This window comes from Martes martes (assembly GCF_963455335.1).
Source record: "Martes martes genome assembly, chromosome: 18".
Lineage (NCBI taxonomy): Eukaryota > Metazoa > Chordata > Mammalia > Carnivora > Mustelidae > Martes > Martes martes.
The window spans coordinates 6,751,561-6,763,039 of record NC_137906.1 but is presented as its reverse complement, the minus strand read 5'-3'; the positions used below and the strand labels follow the sequence as shown (position 1 = coordinate 6,763,039).

Genomic DNA, 11,479 nt, shown 5'->3' with positions numbered 1-11,479 from the left:
CTCCGAAGGGTCAGGCGGGGGTCTCGGCGCCACCACCGCATGGCCTGTCGGGGCTCTGAGTTAAGCAGACCCGGGGGAGACCCCAGACCTACTCAAGCAATAGCAAATACAGAAAACAGAACTTTATTTCAAGGAGCAGAGATTATTTAAAATTATTTACAGTCATTGAAAATAAGGTGGAGGGGTTGGGGCTCGGCCGAGCTGCGCAGAGCCCCGGCTGTACGGGCCCCAGGGGCTTGAGTGTTCCCCGAACACACACCCCGTGCCCCGGGGCCTGGACCGGTCTCCGTCGCCGGGCCCGCCTCCCGGAGCGGGGCCCTGCGGAGACCCCCCAGGAGACTGGCGGGAGGGAGCGAGGGCGGGGACGGGAAGCCGGGCTGTGGGGCCCGCGGGGCCGGCCTAGCTCCACACGTCCAGGGAGTAGCGGCCCTTGGTCATCAGCTTCTTGACGTAGTCCACGGCCTGCGCGTGCTCCATGGCCCCCCCGTCGGCCACGATGTCGTAGAAGGTGTTCTGCACGTCCCTCGCCATGTTCCGAGCGTCCCTGGGGCAGGAAGGAAAGCGCTGGGCAAGGGGCCCCCCCCAGGCAGGCCGGCCTCGCCCCCCCCCACTGCGCCCTCACTCACCCGCAGACGTAGATGTGGGCGCCGGCCTCGTGGATCAGCTGCCACAGGTGCTCCTTGTCCCTCCGCAGTAAGTGCTGCACGTAGACCTGGGGGTGAGGGCGCACCGTGAGGGGGGCGGTCCCAGCACAGTCCCGGCACCGCGGCGCCAGGGCCGGCCGAGGCCTCACCTTGTGGGGCTGCTCCCGGGAGAAGGCCACGTTGAGCTGGGTGAGGGAGCCGTCCTTCTGGAACCCGGCCAGCTCCTCGCGGTACAGGTAGTCCTCGTCGGCGCGCCGGCAGCCGTAGTACAGCAGTGTCTCCCCGACCTCCTTGCCTGCGGGGACCGGGGTGGCGGGCAGGGGTGAGGTGGGGGCTGGGCGGGGGGGGGTGCGCCCGACCCCACGGGACCCGTCCGGGGCGCGCGCGCGCTCACCCTGCTGCCGCAGCCAGGCCCGCTCCTGGATGAAGCCGATGAAGGGGGCCACCCCGGTGCCGGGGCCCACCATGATGACCGGCGTGGTGGCCTTGAAAGGCAGGCGGAACTGGGACTTGCGCACGAACATGGGCACCAGGGCCCGGCGGCCGTTCTCCCCGGCCGGCGCCTTGGCCCGCAGCCAGCTGGTGGCCACGCCCTTGTTGACGCGGCCGGCCTTGGTCTCGTACTCCACGGCCACGGCACAGATGTGCACGGAGTTGGGGTGGACCTGGTGGGGGCGGGGCAGGGGTGAGTACGGCCCAGGCCCTGGTCCCCCGGGGCCCGTTGCCGGAGTCGCCTCCGTACCGGGGTTCTCCCAACTCCCGCCTGGGGCCCTCTGAGGCCCCCACGGCTCCTCAGAAGCCCCCTCCCAGCAGCTGTCCTGGCCGGTTTGACACAGGCCAAGAGCAGTCAGCAGCCCCGCGGCCCGGAGCACCCCCCGCCGCCCCCAAAGCGGGCCCCGCACCTTGGAGGACGAGGCGATGGAGTAGTAGCGGGCCTGGAGGCGGGGCAGCAGCTCGCACAGGTGGTCGATGGGGGGCCGCAGGGACGGGCAGTCCTGCAGGATGGCCAGGATGTGCCTCCGGGCCTCCACCACCCAGCTCAGGTACAGCTCCTGGGGAGGACGGGCGCGGGGTGAGACGCGGGCGCGGGGCACACGGCCGAGGCGGCGGCACCCGGTGCGGGCAGCGGAGGGGCAGCGCCCACCTTGCCGTCGCCCGAGGACGAGGCCATCTTGCGCAGCTGCTCCTGCTCGGCGGGCTCCGAGGCGTACTGGGCCAGCTCGTAGAGCACGTTGGTGCGCGGCGGGTTGGTGATGTCCAGGTAGTAGGTGAGGGCCGTGCGGTACGACGTGGGGCAGGGGAAGGGGTGCTTCTTGTTGGACTCCTCTGCGGGGGGAGAGGACGACCGGGCTCAGGGGCTGCTGACTTGTGGGTCTGCTCCAGCACCCGGGACGGTGGGGGCTCGGGGCGGGGGGGGGCGCGGATTCGGGGACTCACCGTCGAGATTGTTTAGGGACATGACGACGTCCAGGTCGGCACCCAGGATCTCGCCGAGCTGGCTGACCAGGGTAGAGTCATTGGCTGGGTAAACGGCCACGTGGTCCCCAGATTCATACCTGGGGGGTCGAGGGGAATGTGGGGCTCAGGAGGGGTCTGGGCCAGTGGCGATGGCAGCCCGGTGGCCCTGGGCGGGCTGGGGCAGGGGGCAGCCGCCGGCACCTGAGTTTGGAGTCGGAGATGTCTAATTCCAGGTGCATGAGGTGACGCTCGGTTCCCTGGTTCAGCTTCCGGTTGGTGGTGACCGCGGCCAAGAACGGATTCTTGGCATCGAAGGGGCTGGGTGGGGAAGAGAGCGGTTCTGTGATTGGCCCGGCTCGTCTGCATCTCCCTGCCCCCACGGGATCCTTCGGGTTTCACAGGACACAGGGAACCTCAGAGCTGGCCTCCAGGGCCCCAGCAAGGCTCTTCCAGTTGTGTTAAAGGTTCTCCCAGCCCGATCCAAAGCAGTGCCCCCCACAACCCCCCAAAGCGGGCAGAGCTAGGTTATCGGTTCCCTGTTTGCAGATCAGGAAACAGAGGCTGGCCCCTAAAACCCAGGGAGACCCTCCACACGCCACCAGTGGGCTGTGTGCGCAGGAGAACCAGGCCCCCTGGACAATGGCTCCCCCAGACCGAGCCCCCCCCCCACCCCGGCAACCGCGGAGCAGAGCTCCTTCACCTCACGTGCCCTGCACCGGGCACAACAGAGCTGAACCCTGCACAGTCACTGAAACGTGCACTCCCCTCTTAAAGCAGGGCCGCTGGTCTGAAATCCTGGGGATACTGGGGGGACTTACCCTGGGCGGCACCCAGGGGTAAGACGAGTCAGGGGCCCAAGAGAGGAATGCTGTGTTTGGACAGAGAGTCCAGATACCGAGGTGGGTGTTAAGGTAGGTGAGCCCTTCTGCCAAAGTTCGGCCAGACTCACGCTGTTCTGGTCCGGGCACGGATCTGGGCCTCCCCACCCCAGGGTCTGTAGGGAGCTAAGTGTCACAGGAAGTGCTGACGGCCCAGGGCCCGTCTCGCAGCTGCTGTGGCCTGGCCTGGGGCACCACTGGGAGAGGCCGGGGCAGCCTCCACCTCTCTGCTCTAGGCCTTATGCCCTCCTGGGCGGTGGGGATGATATCGCGGGTGCCCCCACCCCTGCCCGCTCCGGGTGAGGGTGGAGGTGAAGGGACCCGGGACTGCCAGGTGCTCCGGGCGCCCAGGGCCCCCACGTGCGTGCTCAACTCACGGTTTCTGGTTCTCGTAGCTCTTCAGACGGCCCATCTCCCCCACATACACCTTGGCCGGGTCTATGTCTGGGTGGACCACAAGCTCATACTGGCGGATGCTGGGAAGGGGACACAGGGTGAGATGGGGAGGGGCCTGAGAGGAGGGAGGCTGCCTCAGGGACAGGGACTGAGAGCCTTCCGGGGGAGGGCCCAGCCATGGTGGGAAGGAAAGTGAGCTGACAGGGAGGCGGGGAGGGCTGGGGCAGCCCAGTTTGCCGCGGGCTTCGAGGCCATTCCATGAGAACATAAGGAAGCCCCCTGCCACCCGGCACTTGTGGGCAGAGCCCAGGCGCTGGGTCCTGGGGCCCTCGCGCTGTGCCTGAGCTCCTCCTGGCTTCTGGTGTCCTCGCTGGGACCCCACCAGGCCAGCCTTCCCCCTCCGCCAGCCCCCGGCCACCGTCTCACCTGGACTCCTCTCCCGTGGCCTCCACTCCGAAGTGCTCGCACACGGCCGGCCAGAACTGTTCTCGCCACGTGATGAAGTCCTCCTCCAGGCTGGGGACGTGACGGAATGAGCCCAGCCCTTGGGAGTCCCCGGCCCCACGCAGCCCGAGGGCCGCTCAGGGATGTAACCCAAGGCGCCGGGCAGCATCAGGAGGGTCTGTGCTAACCGGGCGCGGCTTCCCTCTGCGCTGGGCTGGCTGAGAGGAGGGGGCGAGGCCAAAAGGGGGACGGGGACGGGGACGGGGACCGCCTTCCTTTGCCCTGGGTGATACCTGGCAGGAGGCTTGCTGAGGTGTGGCTTCGCGCTCCCCTCCCCTTGTGTGCACAGTCGGCCCTAACCCCCTGACCCCGCGGGCTCCGGGACAGGGGACCAGGCACTCACTTCCCATCATCATCGCCCATGCCCAGCTCGAAGATGCGCTGGGCGCCGAGCTGCTCCAGCCGCTTGTCCACGTACTTGCCCATGGCATTGAAGTGCTCGTAGGTCTTGTTGCCAAGACCAAACACCTGTGTGGACAGAGAGGCGGGTCTGAGGCCAGGTCCGGGGTCAGGGGTGGGTACCCCCACCCCCCAGCCAGCCATGCCACAGGCTCAGGCCTCCACGGCTGCCAGACACCTGGCACTGTGAGGTGGGCCACTTTGGCCCCTGGAAGTGGCTGGGCTTTGGTGACCCGCAGCCTCTAAGCCTCCACCCTGGGCAGGGCCGCGGGCAATTCACCCTCCCCCCCCCCCCCCCCGGTGCTCCTGGCCCAGCCGAATCTGGGCCAGCCTGGTCCACCTTTCTCGCCCGTATTCTCCTGTACCCAGTGTCCCTGGGAGCAAAGCGGGGGTGGGGGGGGGCAGACAAGAGGGCTGTCCCAGGAGCAGCCTTCCCCGGGTCTCACCCCCAGGCACCCCCAGCTTGAAGCCCCCTGTTCTCAGTCGTGGCTGATGAGAAGGAGGCGGGAATGGGAGGCTTTCTGCTTGGACACAGAGGGGGGCCGGATGCCCAGGGGAGGGGCCACAGGCTGGGCAGGCTCCTGCAGGGAAGCTGGGGTGACTCACCGCATACTTGACTCCAGAGAGGTCCAAGTCGGTCTCCTGGAGCCAGTCATAGAAGTCCTGGGCATTGTCCGTGGGGTCCCCCTCACCATAGGTGGCCATGCAGAACACAGCCAGTGAGTTCTCGATCTCCGACAAGCTGCCCAGGTCGGCCTGGGGAGACAAGAGCAGGGCCCGGGCCCAGCGACCATGACTGAGCCATGTCAGGGCTACTATGCCTGACGGATGCGGACGGGTGAGCCCAGGCCTTGCCTGGGGCAGCTGCCATGTCCCACAGGCTCTGGGATGGCAAGGGAGTCCTTCAGGAAGGGGCACCAAGCAGTCATGGAGGGCTGCATGGAGGAGGCTGGCTTGCGAACCGGTGAGTGGGACAATTAGTTCTGAGTCGAGAGGAGGATGCATTTCCAGAGGAAAGGGAACAGCAGACAGATGAAAACATGCGAGGGCCTGGGTACGGAGCCAGCAGCCGTTCCCAACCTGCTTCCCTGTGCCTCGGGCCTGGGCCCCTGGGGGAGAACCTCCTCGTCCCACAAAGTCCTAGGAGCACAGTGGGGCCCTAACCAACTGTTGGCCAAATTAACACAGAGGGCTGTACACAGAGTTGCGGGGCGGTGAGGGTCACCGAGACTGAAGGTTGGGGGTGGGGCAGTCGGGGGACAGGAGTGCGGGTCTGGGAGAGGGCCCTGGGCAGTGCGGTGCGGGAGCTGCAGGAAGGACCCCATCAGGGGACGAGCAGGAAGGCAACTCTGGATTCTCCCAGGACCCCTGCTCCCTGGCCGCTGCCTCTACCTGGGGCCGGGGGCCGGGCTGGCCTCGGCTCTCCTACCCCCCATCAATAGGCAAGCAGACAGCTGGAAGTTTCCATCACCATGCTCGGGGAAGGATGAAGAGCCAATGGCAGGGGGCGCCCGAGCAAGGCCAGCCCACATGGCACCCCTCTCCGAGAGAGGCTGCGGGCAGGGGAAAGCAGGATGTGAGCCCCAAGTCCCGCAGACAGGCCCGGGTGGCCTGATGGAGCACCGTGTCGAGGGCAGCTGATAGGGAACAGGGGGCCTTAACCCCCAATTATCAGGCTCCCCTGGCCCCTTCTGGCCCTGTTCTGGTTACGGTTAATACATGAGATACTATAACCTCATTTTATGGCCCAGCTGCAGGGCTCCGTGAGATGCCCCCCCACTGGGGTTGCATGGACCACCTCCCCTGCCACCGCGGTTTAGGGGCACAAAGGAGAGGCGGAAAACACTTCCTCCCCGGACTGCTAAGACCCGTTCAGTTTTTAAGCCCCACTCGATCCACTAGGGGCTTGAGTCCCACCTCCCGGCACCGGCCAGCCCGGGAAAGCCGTGGTGTGTGCGGCAGGGAAGGCTGGGTGTGCATGGACCCGGGAGCTCACACCTGCAGACCCGGGGCCACCAGGGCCGGACCAGTGACAGGAGATGCCCATGCCTGTCCGTCCCTTGGGCCGGCTCAGTCCCTTACACGTTTCTATGCTCCAGACACCTTTACCAACGCTACTGGAAAGGCCAGGGGGCAGGGAGTGCTCACCAAGTCATACTCCTCGGGGTCCGCGGCCATGCCCCGCAGTCCGTAGCGGTGGGCGTCCTTGGACAAGCGGTTGGCAAACTCCTCCGCCGTCCCCGTCTGGGAGCCGTAGAACACGATAATGTTCCTGCCCTAGAGAAGGCCGGACACGGGGTGTCAGTGAGGGACCACGAGCCACAGGCTTCACCAGAGCCTCCAGACGACCGTAGGGCAGGCTGGGCAGGTGGGGTCCCTCCAGGGGACCCCCTTCCTTCCTGCCTCAAGTCCTCCTAAGTCACTCTGGGGCAGTCCTCGCTGCCATGGCGACTGTGGCTGTCAGTGATGAAGGCCACCCAGACAAGCAGCTGCTCGAGATCACACTGTGGACAGATTATTAAATGACACAGGAGAAAACACGATGTAACGTTCAGTTAAAAAAAAAAAAAAAAAAGACGAAACAAAACGTACCATATACTCCCACTTTGTTCTCGACCCACAGCGTGCGTATGTACGTCTGTGCGTGTCTATACTCACGCACACACGAGGGGAAAAGACCAGCCAGAAATACAGCAAAGGTCAGTCTGCACGTGGAGAACCGTGCGTGAATACAAAATACTCCTCACAAAAGTCTAGGTGACAGGAAAGGTACCCAGCGGGTGGGCTCCCGCGCTCTTCCCTCCGGCTGCCTCCTGTGGCCTTCACGGCCGCTGGTGAGAAGCCGGACCTCTCTTCCCCAGACTCCCTGGCGGACTGGGGTGCAGCCAGTTAGGCCCAGCCGACCGGACAGGCCCTGCAGGATCCGGAAGACGGAAGCGAGGCCCAGGCCCCCTTCCGGTCCCTTCACGCAACGTGAGGTTCGCTCCGCGGTAGGATTCCAGAGCCCTCACCCCCTACAGCGCTGTCTGGTTTTTGCCCGGAGCCCACATGTGTGGCTACAAAGGACAAAAGAAAATGTATGGATTCTAACTGCTTTAAAGTCTTCTCTTACCTTTTCTAGTTCCCGAATGTCCTACAGATCATCCAAAAAAGTTCTTTTAAATCACTGTTACAGAACTGCTTAGTAAAACAGGAGAGTCTTAGGATTTCAGGTTAAGGGGACAAAACAGGATATAAAATAGTAGCTAAATGTTTACAGCGGCGTTGAAACGTGAGAAGTCCTCAGGGAGAAGCGTCCCAGGAACTTGCCAAAAGCTCCCGATGAAGGATTCAGCCACAGCGAGAGGCACAGAGTTTGCACAGAAAGACGAGACTGAATTCAAGAGGTCTGTTCTCCCGGCACCAATCCAGAAGGCACCACCAGCCAGAGCAACATCCGAGCAGCTCTCTCTCCCTCCACAACTTCATCCTCGAGGTCAAAAGGAGAGAGAAAGCCCTCTGCTGGAGTGCGATTTGGCGATGAGAAGGAAAGCAGAGCCGGCCCGTGCCATGAGACAGAGCCCGAAGCCATGAGGATCGGAGAAAGGAGCCGGTCACGGTCACGGGAGGATTCTGTTTCTAGGAAAGGCCCCCAACAGGCAACCCTCTAAGGGGCGCAGCAAGTAGATGAATGGTTGCTTCAGGCTGAGGGGGATGTGGGTTAGGGAGTGGGGAGTGGTTGCTAATGGGTACAGGGTGGCTTTTTGGGGGTACAGAATGTTCTAGAACAGACTGTGGTGGTGGTTGGTGCAAATCTGGGAATACGCTGGAAGTTCTTAAGTGTATATTTTAAAAGGTGACCTGTGTGGAATGTGAGCTGTATCTCACTGAGGCTGTTACATATAAAATAACAGCCAGGAAGGAGAACGGGAAAATAAGAGCCCGGGTGGGGCTGGGGGCAGGGCCCAGCAGTACGGAAATGAAAGCGAGCTCTGTGAAACCTCCGAAACTCAAACAGTACGACACTGCCCACAGATAGCCTGACCACGTACTGCGACAGGAAAAATCTAGAAAAAGGCCCAAATACATATGGGAATCGTAAGACGGGCGCCGCGGCATGGAGCTCAGTGGGGGATCGACGGCTCCCATGGGACACCGGGACAGGTTCCCAACAGACCGGATTTTAACTACGAACAGTGAGAAAGTACTAGAGGGCACTGAAAAGAAAATGGGCGAGAGTTCTTTTCCGTTTACAGTTAATGACTTAAACTGCAAAGAACTGGGAGTCCGGAAGCCACGGGAAGAATCAAGTGCGTGAATAACGACACGGTGACACGCACGTGCGCATGAACCGGGGCACGACACAAACGTGTCACCGGTAAAAATATCTGTAATTGGTGTCACGACGGGGTTCATCTCCCTCCTCCCTTCCAGGAATTCCTCGAGAAGGACCGATCGCGGCAGAAGAGCAGGCGGGAGATTTGCAGAGAGAATCCATAAAGCGCGAAACACCGTCCCAACACGCGAAGACCTGCTGAAACTCATTCATAAGAAAAATGCAAATTGGAAGGACACAGGGAGAGCTTTGTTTAACCTAGAAAACTGGCAAACGCCACACTTGGATGATAAACTCTCCTGGCAAAGCTCAGAGGCACCAGGTTTGCCCCCACACTGCTAATGCGAGTGCACCCGGGTGACCCTGGGGGCGGGGGGAGGGGGCAATCTGGCAGCTTCTACTGCTCAAGTTCAAATGCGCACGCCTTTGGATCCCACAGATCCAGTTCTGGGATTTTACTGTGTTTGCTCATATGGACATGGGTCACCAGAGTCCGGGCAGCACCATTCATAAGAGCTAAGGGTCAGAAGGAGTCCAAGGGCCCACTGACGGGGCGGAAAGACAAATGTCACGTTCACGGTCGCGGAATGAAATCACTACAGAGCTCGGTAGAGGAGGCGGCGTCTCTGAACTCTGCGAGGAGCTCTAACACAGACCAGTCGCTTAAAAAACAGCAGCTACGGAAGAGCCTGGTTTATGACCGCACGCGGGTAATACGCCACCCTTTGTGTTTTAAAGAGATGTGAGAATCTGGGGGCTTTTGGTATGCGCATACGGGAACTCTAGAAGGATCCACAAAAGGCTAAGAACCACGGTGCTGAGTGGCAGGGACAGGAGGAGAGAGGCTTCCTCCTGAACAGTTTGGGATTTTAAGCATGTGGATGTAGTACTTTCCCGGAACGTGCAATACTTCATCAAAACCAGAGAAAACCACGGCTGGGCGCTGGCCACAGCCGTGTGAGGTTTCTATCTGCGCAGGCCCCGAGCCTGGACGCGGCAGGAGGACAGGGGACAGCACGGAGTCGGAGGGAGGGGCTGGTCTCACAGCGTGGCTGGTTCAAGAAGTAAACATCCAAAAGAGAGCGGAAGCTTTCCAGGCCAAGCAGGACAGCTTCGGGGCTTTGGTGAGACAAGAACGTGCCTGTCCTCCCCTCTCCCCCCGAGTTGGAGCTGGCCTCCCTCCCCTGTCCACCAGGGCCTCGACCCCTCAGGGAAGGGCAGACATAGACAAAACTCACCGTCTTCTTCATCTTTTCCACAAAGCTGCTGTCCTTGACGGAGGACGTCCTGAAAAACAAAAGTACCCGGTGGGCACGGGGTGCGCGTGGTCTGGGGGCAGGACTCTGAGTCCAAAGCCTCTCGAGACCCGCCCCTCCTGCCAGAGCGGGGATGGGGGGCCATCCCCCAGGATCAGCGAGAACAAAGGGTCCAGGACGTTACTCCCATCCCTCACCATCCAGTCAAGGGTCCGGATGGCCCTGTCTCACCTCCAGTCCCCGCAGGCTCCCACGGCCACCGATCGGGGCACGCAAGTCCCTTCAGAAGCTTCGCCCCAAGCCCCCCTTCCCGTCCGAGCACTGGGGCCACAGGGACCCGCTCCCTTCTCCATGGCACCTTCTGGGGTCCTGCACCTCGTCCCCTCCAGACAGCAGCACCACTGCCGGCCCACCCTCCCCCTCCCAGCCACTGGCCTCCTGCCCCCCCCCCCCAGCCGCTTCCATTTCCTGTCCTTTTCTCTTCCTCCTTGCCCCAGGCCTGCGGGGTCATCTAAAGATGCGCAGTGAGGGGTGCCTGAGGGGGCGGGGGGCGCAGTCAGCTGAGATCGAGCCCCGTGTTGGGCTCCACACACCGTGTGGCGTCTGCTCGAGATTCTCTCTCCCCCTATGCCTCTGCCCCTCCCACCCGTGCTCTCTCTCTCTAAAATAAATAAATAAAATAAATAAATAAATAAATCTTTAAAAAATAATCAAAAATAAAGACCCACCCAGTCAGCCTTGCCAGGGACCCTCAGGCTCCAGGCAGCAGGCACAAAACCCAGACCTCTCCCTGAAGGGCAAATCTTCGGGAAGCACGCAACGTGGCCAGTCTGAACGCTAAAATGTGGTTGTCTCAAGATGGCACTGTTAAGGACACGAGAAGTGAGCCACGACACGGCAGACGTTTGCAACTTCTGTGTATCTGACAAAGGACTTGGGTGGAGAACGTAGGAAAAACCCGACAGATCAATTAGCAAAAGACGGATAATCCAACAGAAAAAACTATCGAAAGACCTGAACAAGCACTTTCTTAAAGAGAGCATCTAAGGCTACTATCAGGAGAAGAGGCCTTACTAGTTACCAGGGAAACAGAAGAGAAGACCACGGCGCAGCAGACTGTGGCTCGGCGGCTCCCGAACGCTGCTCGGCGGTCTCTCCTGTCTGCCCACACCCCAGCACCTTGCTCCCTGGTGCAGAGCGGATGGAACGCAGCAATGCCCGTGCACCGAGATCCGCGCGTAGAATGTTCCAGCAGCGTTCAGACATGTGGGTGCCAAACGGGGAACAACCCTAATTAACGTCCACCCGCAGAACAAACAGAGAACAGAATATTCTCCATCGTGGCGTGAACGATCACTGTGCACACACGGATGAATGAGTCCCAGGGCGGGAAGCCGAGTGCAAGAAGCCAGACGGGAGAGAGAGTGGGAGCACGACTTCGTTGTACAAAGTCCCTGAACAGGCAAAACCCAGGCACAGGGACCAGAGTCAGGCCACGGCGAGGGGCAGCCGGGGCTCCCAGGGCGCCGAGAACAATCTGTGCTTTGATCTGGGAGGTAGTTAGCCCTTGCTCACGTGCTGAGGTCATCTCTCTGTATGTCCCTTTCTGTAGAGACGCTATTTTCATAA

General features: G+C 61.7%; 1 protein-coding gene across 1 annotated transcript in view; it reads right to left on the bottom strand.

Moving 5' to 3' along the window:
• Positions 1-107: 107 nt before the first annotated feature.
• Positions 108-11,479, bottom strand: part of POR (cytochrome p450 oxidoreductase) — a 58,535-nt gene continuing 47,163 nt past the window's right edge. Inside the window, exons 3-16 of the mRNA XM_080829705.1 lie at positions 9,833-9,881; positions 6,428-6,556; positions 4,886-5,035; positions 4,224-4,348; positions 3,803-3,892; positions 3,358-3,456; positions 2,304-2,420; positions 2,082-2,200; positions 1,789-1,970; positions 1,547-1,696; positions 1,039-1,309; positions 794-939; positions 627-712; positions 108-544 (exon numbers count right to left, since the gene is read on the bottom strand). Coding sequence (XP_080685831.1) covers positions 400-544; positions 627-712; positions 794-939; positions 1,039-1,309; positions 1,547-1,696; positions 1,789-1,970; positions 2,082-2,200; positions 2,304-2,420; positions 3,358-3,456; positions 3,803-3,892; positions 4,224-4,348; positions 4,886-5,035; positions 6,428-6,556; positions 9,833-9,881 — 1,858 coding nt within the window. The 3' untranslated portion in view covers positions 108-399. The remainder of the gene's footprint in view (positions 545-626; positions 713-793; positions 940-1,038; positions 1,310-1,546; positions 1,697-1,788; positions 1,971-2,081; positions 2,201-2,303; positions 2,421-3,357; positions 3,457-3,802; positions 3,893-4,223; positions 4,349-4,885; positions 5,036-6,427; positions 6,557-9,832; positions 9,882-11,479) is intronic.